The sequence below is a fragment of the Geospiza fortis genome, unplaced genomic scaffold, assembly GCF_000277835.1.
Source record: "Geospiza fortis unplaced genomic scaffold, GeoFor_1.0 scaffold130, whole genome shotgun sequence".
Classification (NCBI taxonomy): domain Eukaryota; kingdom Metazoa; phylum Chordata; class Aves; order Passeriformes; family Thraupidae; genus Geospiza; species Geospiza fortis.
In genome coordinates this window covers 12,667,099-12,684,301 of record NW_005054300.1, presented here as the reverse complement: position 1 = coordinate 12,684,301, position 17,203 = coordinate 12,667,099, and the positions used below count along the sequence as shown (strand labels likewise).

The 17,203-nt window shown below is 41.5% G+C and overlaps 1 protein-coding gene across 1 annotated transcript in view; it reads left to right on the top strand.

The window, feature by feature from the left end:
• CAMK2G (calcium/calmodulin dependent protein kinase II gamma) overlaps nucleotides 1-17,203 on the top strand; it is a 131,492-nt gene that overhangs the window by 86,024 nt on the left and 28,265 nt on the right. Inside the window, exons 7-13 of the mRNA XM_031061782.1 lie at nucleotides 1,648-1,750; nucleotides 2,624-2,707; nucleotides 3,559-3,653; nucleotides 6,220-6,342; nucleotides 8,383-8,466; nucleotides 9,106-9,148; nucleotides 17,002-17,042. Of these exons, the coding sequence (XP_030917642.1) occupies nucleotides 1,648-1,750; nucleotides 2,624-2,707; nucleotides 3,559-3,653; nucleotides 6,220-6,342; nucleotides 8,383-8,466; nucleotides 9,106-9,148; nucleotides 17,002-17,042 (573 nt within the window). The remainder of the gene's footprint in view (nucleotides 1-1,647; nucleotides 1,751-2,623; nucleotides 2,708-3,558; nucleotides 3,654-6,219; nucleotides 6,343-8,382; nucleotides 8,467-9,105; nucleotides 9,149-17,001; nucleotides 17,043-17,203) is intronic.

Below are 17,203 nucleotides of genomic sequence, written 5' to 3'. Positions count from 1 at the left end.
ACATGCTATTAAAGAATGTCAAATATTGAGCTGCCTATAGGGACTGTAAGAAATTAGGGAGTGCATTCACATCCTCACCAAAAAGTATGTGAAACCTGAGACAGCCCATATGTTGGCAAACATGCACATGGATAAGCACCATTAGCCTTAAGGTGTTTGCTTCTAAAATAGAGGTACAAAGTGCTTAAATGTTGCTCTTAGTCAAGCTAGGCCTAGGTGCAATCTGGAGTTGAGAGGGATTTTCAGAATATTTAATTGATCTTCTGCTTTAGGGTCTTGTTTATAGTGGTGAATTTTCATTAGTGTAGCTTAATTACCACAATCTTTTCTCTTGCCATATAGTGAAAAGCCAGTGGCATCCAAATGTATGGAGACCCAGCTGTCCTTCCTTCCATGCTGCTTATGGCAAGGACTGTGTTGAGGAAGACTTTTCTCTTTTCATTCAAGGCAGAAGTAGGCACATGCCCAGTACTTCAGGACAGATGAGTGAGCAAAGCATCTTGTGCCTATCAGGGAGAACAGGGGTAAAGAGTTGCTATGGGGTGAAAATAGTGAGCAGGCTGCAAGAAAGACCCTTATCAGATTTTTGAAACTGAGACAAGCTCCTGTTTCTGGATTTCCAGGTATCCATCCTGCTCAGTTAAAAAATCTACTTGATAACAAATTGCATAAAAGATGAGAAGAGGTTAGGATAAGAAACCACCGTTTGACCTGCCTGTCTTCAAATTGATTTTCCTGCAAAGCCATAATAGCCATCAGCTTAAAGGCTTTGGGGTTTCAAGGGGTCCCATGTAGCTAGCTGCTCTGGTGCTTCAGAGGAAGCTCCCAATTCTCAGTCCACTTTTTGGAGTGGTGTAAAGCCTTCTGCTGAAGTCCTGTGCTGGAACACAGTTTGAGTGAGATTCATTCAGGGTGGAAATATGAGGGTCAAAAGTCTGTCTCCCTTTCCTGGCGCATGGAAAAAGTGACATAGTTGCTTCTTGTGTAGGTGATGGCAGCAGTAGCAAGACAGAATATTTTATGCTGCTGTAAATGTGTAGCATGAAAAAATTGCTTACAAGAATACTCACTACTGTGCTGCTTATGCCAGTTTGAGGCTGAGGCTTTTTCTGTAAGGGATGAAAACTACTGCCTAGCCAGATGATGCCTTCCCACATTACAGCAGTGTGTTTGGCAGCCCTTATTAGCATCATATTTACTTTTTCAGTGCCTTGGGGACTGTCTAATGTTCAAGGGGAGAAACATCACTGCAGATTGTATCTCCTGCATTGTCCCTCCCTTCTTCCTCCCCCTTCCCTTTCCCCTCCCCCCAGTTATCCTCTCTGAGGAAGGCAGAAGAGAATTTTGGCTTAAGTGCTGCAGGAACTGTACTGCCAGTGCCCTCTGGTGTCAGCATGTGATGTATGGGCTGGGTTGGAAGAGGCTCTGTCTCCCACAGAGGAGCCAGAGGATTTGTGTTAGACTTGACCAATTTTCTGCCACTCTGGGTCAAGGCCATTTGTTGCTGTTGCTATGTCTTCATCTGAACAGGTTTAGTACTGCATGCTAAATTCAGTCAGCAGGTGCAATTTAGTGATGTGAATACTAGCTGAGAGGTTTTAACAAGGATGTCAGTCTTTCATTCTCTTTTTTCTTTCTTCTCCTCAGCCTGAGAATTTACTACTAGCGAGTAAATGTAAGGGTGCTGCTGTCAAACTGGCTGACTTCGGACTGGCTATAGAAGTCCAGGGAGAGCAGCAGGCCTGGTTTGGTAAGACTGTTTGAGCTTTCCCAGCTTTGCTCCCCTGCTTTCTGGTGGCTGGTGGGGTTGCACCTCCTGAGTACTTTGTCTCAGCTCTTCCAGCACACTTCTCTGTATTTGGCTGTTTCTTTGCCAAGCATGAGAGTCTCTGGGTCTTAGGCTCAAGCCTAGGTGCAATAGAGGAAAAACTAATAAAGAAAGACAGAAAAAATGGCTATGTGTTTCTCCATTTTTCTTCTCAGTTTACAGTAGATACTAGTGTCAGAGATGAATGCAGCTGCTAAGTTTAGACCCTGATCTGAACTTTCCTACTGCTCAGAAGTGTAGACATCTGGAATTTTGTTTGGTCACTTTACAGAAATGCATTTGACCTAGCCTTTCTCAGGCACATTTGGATCTGACTTTATCTTTGTTTAGCTAAAACATAATTAGAAATGAGACCTTTTCAGGCTAAAATCAGCTCTGATACTCTGCAATGCTAAAGAGATTCTGGAAAAACTACTTCTTTTCCTGGTCTCCCCATACCACTCAGCAATCAGATGTGTCCCATTTGTGTCTTGTGTTTTCAAACTCCAAGCCATTATATGTAACAATTATATAAGGCCTAGCATACAAATTTATGCCCAGCTGGTTGACACAATCCCTCTTGTCTGTTTTTCCTGCAATACACAGGCACTGGATCCCATCTGATTTTCTGTTTTATTTTGGGGTTTCTTGCCTCTTTTTGCTGGTTTTCCAAGAGACAGCTCTAGCAAATAAGAGATGAAGGGTGGGAGAGACAGGTTTTGGAATTTGTTAGTTACCACTAGTGGATTTTGGGATATGGCAAGCTCTCTTCTGCTTGGGTGCTGTAAGTACTTCATGTCATCCATTTTCTGGCAGGGTTTGCTGGTACTCCAGGCTACCTCTCCCCTGAAGTCTTAAGAAAAGATCCTTATGGAAAACCAGTGGATATATGGGCATGTGGTAAGATTTGACAAAATGTTTTACACTTAAACATCATTTCATGTAAAAGAGTGATTCCTTGTAGCATGTTGCTGGGAGGGTGCACAGTGCTCCTTCTTACTGGGTGGAGACATGAAGGCACAACTGAGGATAAGCACCTTGTGTAGATGGAATGAATATCACTTAATTCTGGCTCCTAATCTTTTCCTTGGGCCATCTATCAGATGTTTGAGACTCAGGAGATAGGACCTGTCTATGCTTTGCAGAGTCAGTTGTTTAGATAACTGTAGCAATTTCCTATTACACTAACTATGTAGAAGATTAAATACTGAAGAGGGATGATTTTTAAAAAAGAAAATAAGTAAGTGTTAATGTATCTGGGACAGATAAGTTTAAAAATTTGTGATATCAGTATTGCCTGACATGGACTAAATGGTTCTCTGCAGGCCAGGAGTGTCAGCTTTGTCAGTGTCATTTTTGTCCCAACACCATGCACAGTAAGCATCTAAAAACAGAGTCCTTGCTAAAACATCCCTTGCTGCCCAGGAACCCTAGGAGATGCGGCTTCATCTTACTCTGAGAGCAGCTGGGATTTGTGGCTCACCAGCCATGGTAGCCAGAGGAGGGTAGAAGGACACTATGCAGCTCGTTCTAGCTCCTGACACCGGCGTTAAGAGCTGAACATGAGGTGCCAGGGTGAGCAGGTGACAGATTTGTACTGTGCTTTGCTATCTCAGAAGGCTAAATATGATTGCAAATGAATCTATGGAGCAATCATTGCCTTGGGGACTGTCAGGAGGGAAGGAAGAGGGGCTGAAGGAATAAATGGCATATGAGCCTAACCATAGTGTATCTGTGTCTCTCCCTCCCAGGAGTGATTCTGTACATATTACTAGTGGGGTACCCTCCCTTTTGGGATGAAGATCAGCACAAACTCTATCAGCAGATCAAGGCCGGAGCCTATGACGTAAGGGCACTTTCTTGCTGAGTACCTGCATGGGTGTAGAAGCCATCCAGACATGGCACTGTCTTACCTGGTGTCCTGCAGCAGGCCAAGTTTCTGTGCCAAGTGATGTTTGACGTGCTCATACAGCTCGCTGTCTTCACTGCCTGGGACACAGCCCCCGCTGTCTGGGGCTGCTGGAGGGATATGAAGGGAAAGCATCACAGTGGGCACTAGAACATTGGCACTTGTTAGGGAAATGCAGAGGTGGGAAATGGTGTCTTCTAATGCTGATATTTTTAGTGGAGTAGAGGGAAGATAGAATGAAGGAGCCTGTCTTTGTCAAAGCCTAATAAAAAGTATGGGGATGTATTCTGTAGAATATTAGCTTCAGTTATAGTCTTTTACTCCTCTGTGCTGTAGTCCATGGGAAGCATGGAGCTCAGTGAGAAGACTGAATGGTGGGGGGCCATTGGGAGGGGTGGCTTTGTGGTGGGAATCAGCATGGTGGATTGGGTTGGAGGCTCTTGTAAAAAGCCAAGCAGATCATAGAATGCTTCTCAGAGCACAGCAAAACTGAGGTGTAATAAGTGCCTGAAAGAGGAATAGCAAGGAGGTTAGTACTGAGGGAAACAAAGGTGGAATAAAATATAATTAGAGTACCACAGCTTTAAGGTTTGACGTAAATTCTTCTATGTAAGGAGAGGTTTGAGAGGGAAGAGGGAACTCCTGGAAATCCTAGTTCAAAGCCTGTGGGCATGAATATCAAGAGGAAGTTGGGGAGTTCTTTTTGTAGGCTGTCTTGTGGTTTGAATTAAACAAAAATAAAACCCCATAAGGTGAGGGTTCTGCTGGACTCTTTCTACCAGTTACCTCCCAGCTTCTGTGCTTCAGACCGTGAGAGCAGCTGTACTGGTGAGAACAAAGGTTTGCCTATGTCCTGGCTCTGTGGCTTTCCTGAGTGAAAGCAAAGTGATGTCTTTGTACTTGATAGCTTTAAATGGACTTGTGTTCTTCTCTTGCCTTGCTGCCTCTCCAGTTTTTGTGTTGGTTGTTCTTATTTGAAACATTTTTGCACTAATTATATCAATGGGGATTGTCAAAACACTTCAGGGATTAAATACCTCTTTCTTTAAGTCATGAAGAGTGAAGTGCCTGATTCCTCCTTACCTATCTATTGTTTTTGAATTCTTATCTCTAGTGAACAAATTTCACTAGATCCTTCCCTCATTTTGCCTGATAGAAAACTGCTGCATTTTACTGATGCACCTGTCCCTGGTGTCCTTACCCAGCGCCAAGGGGCCTGTAGGCACATGACCAGTCTGTTCTCCCTTGACCAGACAGGAAGTGGCAACAGTGAAAACAGTGATTTTTTTTTTTTTTTTTGTACTTTGTGCTGTTGGGTAGGGGTTTTGCAAGACATCACCATGAATACTTCAGAGTTCAGGTGTGGGATAAGTGTCCTTGCTTGAAACTTCAGTATCATGATTTTTGAGCATCCTCATGCAATGTTTGCAGAACAAATTGTATAATGCCTTAGTGATGCCTGCAAATGCAGAAATGAGATTATATGCAAATCTAATACAGCAGGTGTATTGTTATGACCCAACTGAGAAAAAGGATGAGAAAAAAAGATGGAATGAACACCTTTTTCTAAATTCTAGTACTGTAAGGAAATGTTTTCAGGATAAATCAATTTTTGTCTTCCACTTAAAAACAGGGAGCTTCACCCCAACAGCATATTTGTGTTCTGAAGATCACCTGTATTTGTACAGTAGATTCATATCATTTAATTTCAGCATGCTGTCATCCATACCACATTCAAGCCTTTACAGGATGGTGTAAATATCTCATCTTTATCATTGCTGGAATTATAGCAGAAAGCAGTTACCCCTCATGGATGATCAGCAGATGAAACACTTAAAATTCTTTTCTTTGTTTGCATGCTTCTGTATTCTCATCCACTGTTACATCTCTCTTGCCCCCCAAGTATTGGTATGGTAGGTTGTTGCTAACAACTTGCTGGTGGGTTGCTACACCCAAGTGACTGGTATTGTTCCAGGATACTGTGTTTTATGGTGGGAAAAGTGTACCTGGTGGGATGTTCCCTGTTAGTGGGTTTTGCTTTCATGCAGTTTTGCTGTAGTTAACTGTTTGTGATTTTTCATAAGCTATTAGAGCTTTTAGCATGCTGTAGAAAGACAGGTGGGGTAAAAAAGATAGTGCCTGTGTTTTTCATGTAAGAACTTGGTTAAAAAGATCTGTGACTTTACTTTTTTAACTGTTGAGTGTGAAAGAAGTTCAAAGGTATGAGTGATTCCTAAAAGGTTTTTAAACTCTTAATCTTCTTGCTTATATCTGGTGAATGGTACAGGTGTGTCCTGCTGTCTGGTACCATTCATTTGTTGGATTCTGGATGATTTTTGTTCAGTATGAGTTTTCACAAAAACTGGTGGGTTTTGCAAATGTGTTAGCCCTGCCATCAAAAGGGCAAAGGCTGGAATTTAGCTGTGTAGCAGGGAAGAATCTCTTCTGCTAGTAGAAGATATTTCTATTCAGTTCATCATCTGTTCCTTCTTCCTCTTTTTAGTTCCCATCACCTGAGTGGGACACTGTGACTCCTGAAGCCAAGAATTTGATTAACCAGATGCTGACGATAAACCCAGCGAAGCGCATCACAGCTGACCAGGCTCTCAAACACCCATGGGTTTGTGTAAGTGTTCTCCTTGTTACAGGTTTGCCTTGAATGGACATGCCAGGAAGACTTGAAGGACCCAGTGTATTTCTGTGGTGGCAAAACCACCACATTCCAGCCTACAATTGCAAATATTTCAGTTTTTTTTTTTTTGGATAGTGACCTTCAACAAGCCAACTTTGTCACGCTCTGGTGCTTTTATTGCCACAGTAGTAAAAAAAAAATCCCTTATTCTTTTAGAATTTTGTCAGTGTCCACAGTTTCTTGTTTTTTCCCCACATCTTTTCCAATGCATAGCATCCTAAAATATCAAATTGAGTTTGGCATCAGACAAAAATTTTAGGACCATTTTGTTCTTCATCTCTGCTTTAGTTTATGGCATAGCATCTTGGCAATATTTGGGACATTTCTGCTATGCTGCAGCTTAACTGGCTGTAAACTTGAAATCAGCAAAAAATCTTTTGCTGTTCTATGTATGTAGTTTCTGCCTTGCCAGACCTCACACATAAGTATTTTTCATCTTTTGCAAAGTTGGCAAGGAAATCCCAGAACACAGCTGGGTGTGGGTGTAGGGGAGGGCAGCAGTGATGCACTTTTATCTCTGCAGGATGAAATAGTTTGACCTAAGTCTTACCAGATGCTCTGGTAATACCGCAGCATACTTCTGGGATGGATCTAGTGTGCTCCTTTGCCCATTTGTTCTTGAAAAGCTGTGGTGGTGGTGTCCTTATACCACAAATCAACAGATAGCAATTTAAAGTTAATTATGTAAACATCTGTCTAACAGGAGTGTCAGCTGTAAGATGATGCAGTTCCTTGGAAGTCAAAACTTCACACTAGCTGAGACTGCGTGTATTTTTTTTTCTCCTTGCATGCTTATAATCAAGTTCCTGCGTATTAAACTTTCCTCCCAATGCCTGTAGCCAAAGTTGTATTATGATAGCCCGCTCCCTGTGGCAACTTTCCTTCTCTGAGCTAGGGAGAGTCTGATTTCACTTCCCAGCCATGTCAGCCTCTCGCTGAAACTGCCTCCTGTTGAGTCTGTTGTTTCCCTTTGCTTTGCAGTCCCTGTGTGCACAACATGTTTTTTTCTGGATATGTATGGCTCCTCTAAAGTAAATGTTGTAGGAAATCTAAAAAAGTTTAAAAGTTTATCTGAGACACTGAGTGTCTTAGCATCACTGAACTTCTGAAATATGTGTCCTGATTCTTCTAAGTGCACAGTGAACAACTGGACATCACTGTCTGTCCTGAGGAGGCTGGAGGAACAGTGACCTGTTGTTTGAGGACACTTTGGCTACATTCTCCCCACACACTGCCATGTGTACTGCAGTAGGTGACCAGCTTTGACTATAGGATCAAAGCAGACACTTCCCATGAAACTAGCTGAATATACGCACAGGTTACAGTTCTTTTGGGTATTGCAGAATTTTTTCCAAGCAAGAGAAAGTTAGTGGAGATTTTGTTCACACTTACCTGCCAGGTTAGAAATTCACCCACTGTCCTCGTAAAGGGAATTCAGGCTTGGGGTTCTATGCAAGAGCAACAGCTACTTTGGCATTAGTCACTGGCTTCCTCATGTGCTCTAAATGCTTGGCACTAACAGTCTCTGGTTTCCTCTTGTGGTCTTAATGGCTGCAGCACTTCTGGGAAGTTGTCTTTTAGCAGTTGATGGCATCCCAGTCTGCTGTGGATGACAGATGTGCATCACTGCATAGAGATTATGCTCATTTTTTTCCATTGATACAATAGAAATACGTGATCTTTGCTCTTACTGTCTTAAATCCTGTGTGTGCCTGAAAGGCAGGGAGCACTGGTTCTCACCTTTACTTCAGTCATGAATTTCTTGTGTGCAGTCCTGTCATAGTCCATCTTGATTTAATGTATCTTGCTGGAAGTTCTCAGGTTATGAACCAGTTGCAGTGCTTTGCATCCGTGCAGTGGTGAGAGGCTTGGCCATGTCAGCCTGAATGTGTTGGTTGTCTGCAAGTGGAATGAACTTCCCTGGCTGATTTGGTGTGGGTATGTTCTTGACCTTCTGCTGTTCCTGTTTTTCAGCAACGATCCACTGTCGCATCAATGATGCACAGGCAGGAGACTGTGGAATGCTTGAGAAAGTTCAATGCTAGAAGGAAGCTAAAGGTAAGTACATCTTAATTCATTTTAGGTTTGATTTTAGTTCTCTGAATTTGAGGTTAGTGCCTTCCTAGCAGCAATACTTTTTTTCATGACTAGCACAGTTTTAGAGAAGTACCTTATGTGACTCTCCAGTACAGGGCACTGAAGTAGTGTACTGAGGAGCTGGGTAGTTTCTTTCTCCAAGCTCTAAGTTTCCCATGCCTCCTCTGCTACATATTCACCCCTTCTAGTTTCTGCCAGTGAGTTGAAATAGAGCAGGTAGTTCTGGGACTTTTAGTTCTGCACCTTCCAGTACTAGTGTTACCAGTTGCCTGCAGCTGGGGCAAAGCCTCTGCCTATGCACAAAGCAGCTCTCTGCTGTGTGAAGTCTAGGAAGTAGCTATATGTTTAATTCTTAGTGCCATTTCAGATTTCCTAGGCTATCCTGCCTGGCATCTAGCTGCTGCTCTAGAAAGGCAGGACTGTGAGTGGTCCTGTATTTGGCCTAAGAGGCACACGTGAGAATCCTGGATACACTGGGGTTCTTCAGGGTACCAGTGGGTGCCTCTGCGTTGGTAACTGAAGCATTATGTCCTCCAGGGGTCAGCCCAGCCCCTTTCTCAAGTGGCACTTTGTGTAATCACTGCTTTGTCTTCCCCACAGGGTGCAATCCTCACGACGATGCTTGTGTCTCGGAATTTTTCAGGTAAGTCCTCAATGTTCCCATCCCTTCCTTGGTTTTGTTTTGTGTGAGTGAACTGGAGAATATTTTAACCATTTTGGGGTCGAGTAGGAGGGGAGGAAACATGATTTCAGTTCATCATGGTGTAATGGTGGTCACTTTCCCTGAGCTGGTGACCAGTGTGAAATAGGAAATTATTTGTTTGGAGAGGAGCTCATGGTATTGTAGTCTGGCACAAAACAGAAGTCAGCTTCCATAATTGTCTCATGATATTTTATTAGCAAATTTCTTGTGAGAAATTCTAGCTGGTATATTAGCTTTCCCATCATAAACCAGGAGTGAAGAGCTCTTATTAGGTAGGAATGTTTCCTTCAAACTTGAGGCAGGGACAGGGAAGTAATACTGGTGAGATTAGGGACAGGAGCTATTTGGATATTGCATTACTTTGACTCATCAAAAATGGGTCTGAAGTGTCTGGCTATTAGTTTTCCTTCTTGGAGTCTCAGAAGTGGTTTTCATCCTTTTAAATTTAATAGCTGGTAGTGTGGCTCCCACCCAAGTGCATTACGTAGTGCATTTACTGAAAATTCAAATCTCAACATGTAAATCCATGCTTTTTGGAAGATTAGTGTCTTGGCTCAGCGCACCTAGGTGACGCAGTCTTATCTGGGTTCATTTTCATTTGGGTGGAAAACCTCTATTTGTAAGTGCTTTTGGTTTATGGGATCTTTGTTTTCTTTACCCTCTTTGTAATTTTCTTTCTCTTTTAAAAGAGTAGTCATTGAATGCATGAGTCAGATTTTTATTGCACCTGACTACAGCTGCTTTCAAGTGGAAGTCTGCTATGTGGATTATGTGATGATGGAAGTGTATTGATTTCATCTGGCCATTTACTAATGGTGGATACCAATACTTTTATTCTGGATGTTTTTACAATGAACTTGTAATTGGAATGAAAACCTCTGTGAAGTGATCATCCCAGCACATTCATGCATACATTCTTCTGTGAGCTCAAGGCAGCATTTTTAACCTCCTGTATGGTGATGTTAAAAAAAAACAATTATGTGAAACTATGCTACAATTAGGGCCAGCCTTCACCAACATCCAAACTGTTTTTCTTCGTTCTTGCTTTCAGGTAGACCTGTGCCAATATGTCAGCATTACTTGTGACTACAACAATTTCTTTTTTCTGAATTTCTCATAGTTTTGCCGTAAAGGGATAGAGTAATTTTATCCATTCATCGGTCCCACAGTTGTGCTATTACAGGACTTTAAAATGCTATACTGTTTTCTGAGGTTGATTCTGAAATAACTGTTTGAGGAGCTATGGCACAATGACAGGACTTCTAAAGGCCTGTACAGAGCTAAACATTTTCTTGGGCCTTCTGCTGGTGTGAACTGTTTTTGTTCTATTTACACGGCTCATCTTTATTTCACTTAATTGATGATTCTGGAATAGTCAGGGGTTTTATTACTTTTTTATAAATAGAAGTTTTAGATAATTTTTAGTCTGCGAATGTTGTCACTTCGAAGCTGCAGAAGTGCTTGGGTGAGAAAATCTCTTATGGGTAAGATTTTGAGTACATGAAATGCCAGAGAGAAGGGTTCTCCTTAATGGTGTGTGATCTGTACATCCACTTAATCCCTGAGCTAGTACTGAGGAGGAAAAAGCTTGCTCTACTCATTCTTCTCTGTGTCAAGGGCTGGAGCTGCTGGATCCACTTCAGTTAACAGCTGAAGAAAAGGAAATCCTAGGTGGCCCATAGCAAGTGCAGGGTTTGCAGTGTCACTGAGTTCTGCTTTGAATATAAACTGTGATTCCAAGTATGAGACACTCAGAAAAACTGTCCAGAGGGAGATGTTGTGAATTTAGATGCAAAGCCTCTGTCGAGAGTAGCAATTCCTTACCTTTTTATGTGTTTTTAGACGGATGAGATCATCTACTCCTGTTTCCTTTGCAGGACTCTGTGTAATATGAGCTTGACTTTTTAAAATTGTAATTATTTTTAATTTACTTTGGTTTTCTAGTTGGCTGCAGTTGAAGTAGATACATCTGCTGAAATTAAAGAATAAATGCATGCTAACTAAAAGTAATAAGTTTAAAAGTTTGTGTGGGAACTTTAGGTAGGCCTCAGACTTGAAGGGTTCTGCAATAATATTTCTGTCTTTCTGTCTTTCTGTCTTTCTTCCTTTCTTCCTTTCTTTCTTTCTTCCTTTCCCTAAAACCCTTAAGGAGTTTTTATTTTTCTCTAATTGGGTGACACTATTTTGTGGATTTTTAAAAGTTCCATTCGCAGCAGACAGGGAACAGAATGAAGAGAGAAGCTTCTTCTTGCCTGGGGATGAGATCTCCTAAAAGCTTCTTTCATAGATGTTTTGAACAAAAAGGAAAATAAAGGCTCATGTGACCCAGCATCAATTAATTAGGCATGATTGTACTATCTGCAGGAAATATGAGAAGACTCCTTTAATCTCATTGCCATTGCTATCTCCTGTGTCACATTTTGTAGTATGGAGCTCCTTCTCTGTATAGGCCTGTGACAAGTTGTATTCCTAAAGAATCTGTAGCAGTACTTTCTCTCTCTCTCTCCTTAGCCCATCAAAAATTCTTACTTGTTACAAAGAAAAAAAAAGTTTCTGTTCTTTTGTGAGTAATTTGTTGCTTGCTGTGTGCCTTTTGCCCCAGGCCAGTTAAGTTAAAAGATATCTGGTTCCTTTCCCCAATTATGATGTATTCAGCCATTTAATATTGGCTGTTTGTGGTTTTTTTAGAAGATTGCACCTCAGACCAGCTGTAGGCTGTTTGGTTAAAGCAGATACAGTTGCACTCCTTTCAGCATGTCAGGAAGAAGAAACCTGATTACAATAAGGGGTTTGTAGCTTCTCTCCACACTCTGGTAAGGTGTTAATTCAGCTGCAACAGAGAACAATGAAATCTAAGTTTTGCTGTAGGATTGTTAGGGTCACACCAGGGTATACCCAGGGTTACTTGGGTGTTCACTTGGGGCTTCAGATGTTCAAATAATCCAAGCAAGCACTGATCTGATCTGCATTCATTTACAGAATAAAGAAGTGCAGTCAGTAAATCAACTGATTAGATCATATGCAAGAAACTCCTAAATCATCTTCTGAGAAGTAAATGTAAATTTATTACTAGAAGAGAGTTGGCAAGGTTTTTAGAGACTCCTGCTATATTTAAGGGTGCCTGGACTCATTTATGTAGATAAAACTCTGTAAATAGGCTTGCTATAAACTGAGTAAAAGGATGAAAAAGAGCTGGTTTTCATCTTAGGAGTAGCCACAGTGCCTGGAGGAGCATCACAAAATGCTGAGAAGTGGCTTTTCTCCATAAGCCAATTTTTGTGCACAACTTACAAGTGGCCTCTGTGAAATTCTTAGTACTGTTTCCCTAAGTGGATTGCAACTGTTAATTTGGGGAGCTGTTCAACAAGCTTTCACACTGTGAAATTAATTTCTACCACGTGGTTCAGCACAAGTCCTCTGTTCAAAATAGATCCTGAAGCAGACATTGCAGGTAATTATGCCTTATGCCTGAAACCTCTATTTTTAACTGATGTTGAGCTTTCTTCTGGGTTGTCGCTGCTTGCTCAAGTCAGTTTTGTGAGGCAGCTATTGTGGCAGAGTGTGACAATAACTGGAACTCGTTACATGTCTCTTACAGATCCTTATTAACACTCCAATGTGCAGGGTTGAGGTTTTGGCTAGATGGGTGAGGTTGAGAGAGGCGAGTTCTTTCTAACTAAGTAAAGAAGGCCTGAATATGCCTGTGTATATTTAGTGTAACCTGTACAGAGACATTTTTTTTAGCTGACTAAAGAGCAAGGAGGAAATAATACAAATACTGAAGTGGTACTGAAATATTTTGCTGTCTTTTTATACCTCCCTTCCAGAAGTGTGAAACTGAATTTTTGTTACTTTGTGCATGTGTGTGTATGTATATACATATATATCTATACTCAGGTTGAAATTTGAGTTCTTTTCTTTAACTGAAATGAGTAATTTATGTGAAGTTTCTACTGTGTTATGTTAGGTAGATATTGATTTAGGACCAGAAATTGGTATCTCCTGGTAGGAATCCAAAGGTATGAAAATACAGAGGGGGAAAAATTATTAAGGTAATTGTAAAGCTTTGACTAAATAAGTATAACCTCACTAGAAAGTACATTTCCCAAGCAGAAGATGAAGTCACATTTAATGAAATATTAAGTTGTTTTTAAGTGTTTTCTCTGTATCTACTAAATCTCTTAAGAAACAGTAAGGGTTTCAGTGAATGGTGCTCAGCTACTACAGTGTGGACCTGCCAAAGTAGTGGATTGCAGTTAGTAACTTCCTAGAGTGATACAGATTTCATTACTTCATTTAATTGTTTATCACTATAGCCAGAGAGTCTAATTTATCATCAAAAGTGGATGTAAATGATTAGAATAATTTCTTCTCTCTAAAGTTCAGGAAAGCTCTGGGAATACTTTTTATTGTGGCGTTTGTCCTTAATAAATAGATATTCTTGAAGTTACACTGCATTCATGGTTATTGTGTGTGATGGTAGCCAAAAGTGCCTCTTGTGACTGCACACCGACTGTTGGCTCCTTTGTGGTGACCCCAGAAGTGTCATCAAGTTGAGAAATAGCTAATATTACTTTCTTTTAACTGAGAATATGAGAATGACAAGCTGCAACTGGGAAGTCTGTGTTGGTATGATACAATTTTTATTTTATGAAGTCTTAGTAAAGTCCAGAATTCTTCAGGTATAAATGCTTGTGTTTAGAAGCCAGAACTTGGCTTGTTTGTTCGACTAGCATCATAAGTTAGTCAGACTTAATAAAAGCAGCCTCCATGTTCTTCCTGCATCCCAAAAAAAAATTCTCTGGAAACTTTACTGAAGTGAGAAATGTAACTGAGTTTTGGCAGTTGAGGACAGGGCAAACCCAGGGACAGGCTGGATGAAGAGTTGCTGTCTCTGGAAGAGGAGGAGTGGGGCTGGCAGTGGGGAAGGCACTATCCATGGCTGTCTTTGGAGTGAGTATTTCCTCTTCAGTCCCCCGTTGGCTCTGGTACATCCAGAGTGTCTGGTGTTTATTGCTGATGAGTTCAGCATTAAGGATTTGTGTTTCTGCCAGGAGCATGGTCCAGAGCCCAAGCTGTTTACTATGGATGCCAGAACTGAAAAATGTGGGAAGAGGGACGAGTATGTGCAGGAGAGGCCTTTTGTGTTTCTCTTCAGAGTTTAACTGAAGAGTCTCTTGTTAAGCCAGGAACAGAATTGTGTTTTTAAGTTACTGGGTTAGCATAATGTGCTTTCATGTTTATTTATTTTAGAAGAACTCTTAACTTCTAGAAGTTAAGAGAGAATTTAATCCCTTGAACATGTAGAGGAAATGGGAAAGATAGAAAAAATTAGTCCTAGCATCTCACACCTGAAAAACCCTACTGCATTGGTACAAGACTGTTTCAGGAACAGTAAAGAATCTGCTTGCATGTGTCTTTGGATATTTCCCCTCCTGTTGTCTCTTTGCTAATCTGCCTGTCTTCTAAAAGGATTATTGTTACAGGAAGTCTTGTCTGTTGCTTGTGCAGAAGATCCTCTTGCATCCCCTTTTTTTTGTGTCTTGTAATTTGTACAGATTGGTCTGTGGGTAGACCTGCATGTTTCCCTATTGTCTGAGGTGCCTGAGTCATCTTTGTGTGTAAATGCATTTCATGGGCTCTCCAGCTCTTTATAAACACAGTATGGTGCATGAACCAAGTACACCACAGACCAAGTTTCCTTCTACAGTCCTGGGATGCTGTCAGGGCTGTGGGAAAGCAGTGTGTACCCTGCAGAGGTACAATCAGGGAAGGAGGCTGGATGAGCAGGCTACACCAGGGAACACAGATCAGCATTACATAGTGCTGGGTGCAGGGAGGGACTCTCAGCTGAATTTGCTCTAATGTTGTAGGATGTGATTTTAGCTGCCTTCTGTCCACAAAGATGAATATGAGGTTGTGGGAAAACTGCAGAAAGTGTGAAAAATGTTGCTTCCCCGCTTGTCTCTGGGATGTTCCCAGAACATATGGTGGTACTATTTTGCTTCTCTGATTGTGGCTTTTTTTTTGCCACTTCAAGGATGTCCCATTTGGCATATTTGTTAAGTTGCAGAATCCTTTACTCCTTCTGAAGTGTTGTAAGGCCGTAACAGTTTCTTGTTTTCAGCAGTTTTTGTGTGAGATGCCTTTATGCATGTATGGCATGAATGCTGGATCCCTTTTGACCCCATAGTCACATTGTTCTCCTTCTCACTTGCATGGAGAATCAAGCTAGCCTTTGTCATGCCTTGAAGGTGGCAAGAACTTACTTGTCTTGCAGTCTTGCAATGCTTTAATATGTGTACTCTCAGAAAAGAGACTGTTGCAGGGCGGATGAGTTGCTTTGCCCACCTTCATGTGTGCACATTGGAACACTTTGTTTTGACACATCACATTCAGAAAACCTCTGCATGAGGTTCTTCCAATGTTCTTGGCTTCTGAGAGCTGGAATGAAAACAAAATTGTAATCTAGCTTTATACTTGCATTAGAGAGTAGAATTAGGAAACCAATTCAAAGATTCTAGTAAGCTTATATGGGGTGCCACATCTTTGTTGGGAGGAGATCCTGTAGTCATTTGCACCAACTCAGCTAATATTGTGTAGTTAATCCATGTCTGTAGGGTCTTGTAGAGAAGGCAGGGTGGAAAATGTGGTTGACATAAAATTTGAACAGTTGCTTAAGTATTGCAAAAGCCTTTTTTGCCTAATGTTGCTGCTTCTAGAGAGACTGAGCGCTCTCTGCAAGTTGGTGTAGGTCTTTGGGAATTTCAACAGTCATGTCAGCATTGTCTTAGGACTTGCCTTTTCTCCAGGCCTCATCTTTGCTGTGCCTAAAACTCCTGTGCCCAGACCCAGAAGGTAGCTGCTTAGGAGAGCCATAGCATGTGTTGGTAAAATAGTTGTCTTGCATGCTGTTTACAGAAGTTGATACAACTGAATACATTCTTCATAAGTAGACAAGAAATGGTTTGTATCTGTTGAAGTTGTAGATGGGGTCTTGCTGTTGACAGTCATGGTTAATGCACCACTTTGCTGTAATAGATGAAGCAGCTCCTTTGTCACTCCCAAGTATGCCTTTGCCAGGCATTTGTTGTAGGCTCTCTGTGTGTGCTTATCATTCTCTCAGTTTCATTGGTAGTGCCAGTTGTTCAAGTTGAGCACAGCACAGCATCTTTATCTTTCAATTAAGAAATTCAGCCTAGTTCCCTGTCTCTTTTGCCATTCTTCCTTTTTTTAACAGTTTTCAGATGCTGCCTTTTGCACTTTCTCAGTCCCTTTCTTTTAGCTATCCAGCTATCCCCAGAGAAACTGTGAGTAACGTAATTAAAAGGCTTCTGTATTATCAGCACCCCCTTTATAAACCATATCTGTTATGTGAATGGCTGCACTTACAGGTGCAGCCTTTATCCTGTTGCAAAGATCAGACAGGTTTCTTTTCCCCCTGTAACTGCTGACACTTCTGGGTGGGGTCACAGTGTGTGAGTGGGGGATTGACAGAGAAGCTCTAAATTACCACTTCAGACTTGGTCTTCTTGAGGTGGTGAAAGTGGTAGTATTTTGCCTGAATAGGTGACCAATAGATAGGATAGATGACCTTCTGCTATCAGGATGAATTTGATGAGTGACTTGTCCTTTTTTCCAGGTCTCTTGCTGCTAGAGAGGAATTAGCAGGATGGTTGTCCTTCTGAAGTTTTATGCATTCTTAAGGGAATTGGGGGAGGGGGGGAGAGAGAGAGGGAGAGAGAAGATAGTCTTGAAACCAAAATGTGATCTACTTCTGCTTTTCTCCACAGCTGCCAAAAGCTTGCTGAACAAGAAGTCAGATGGAGTGAAGGTAAGTTCTTGCTTTGCCATTTCACTGTCTCTCCCACCATCTGAACAGAAGGCAGCCAGTCTCTCTGGTGCCTGTCCCTTTCCACGGTAAAACCACAGCCCTGTGTCTTGTTATGGAGCCCTGGGTGGGATGTTAGTGTTCCTTACATGCATAACTAGCTA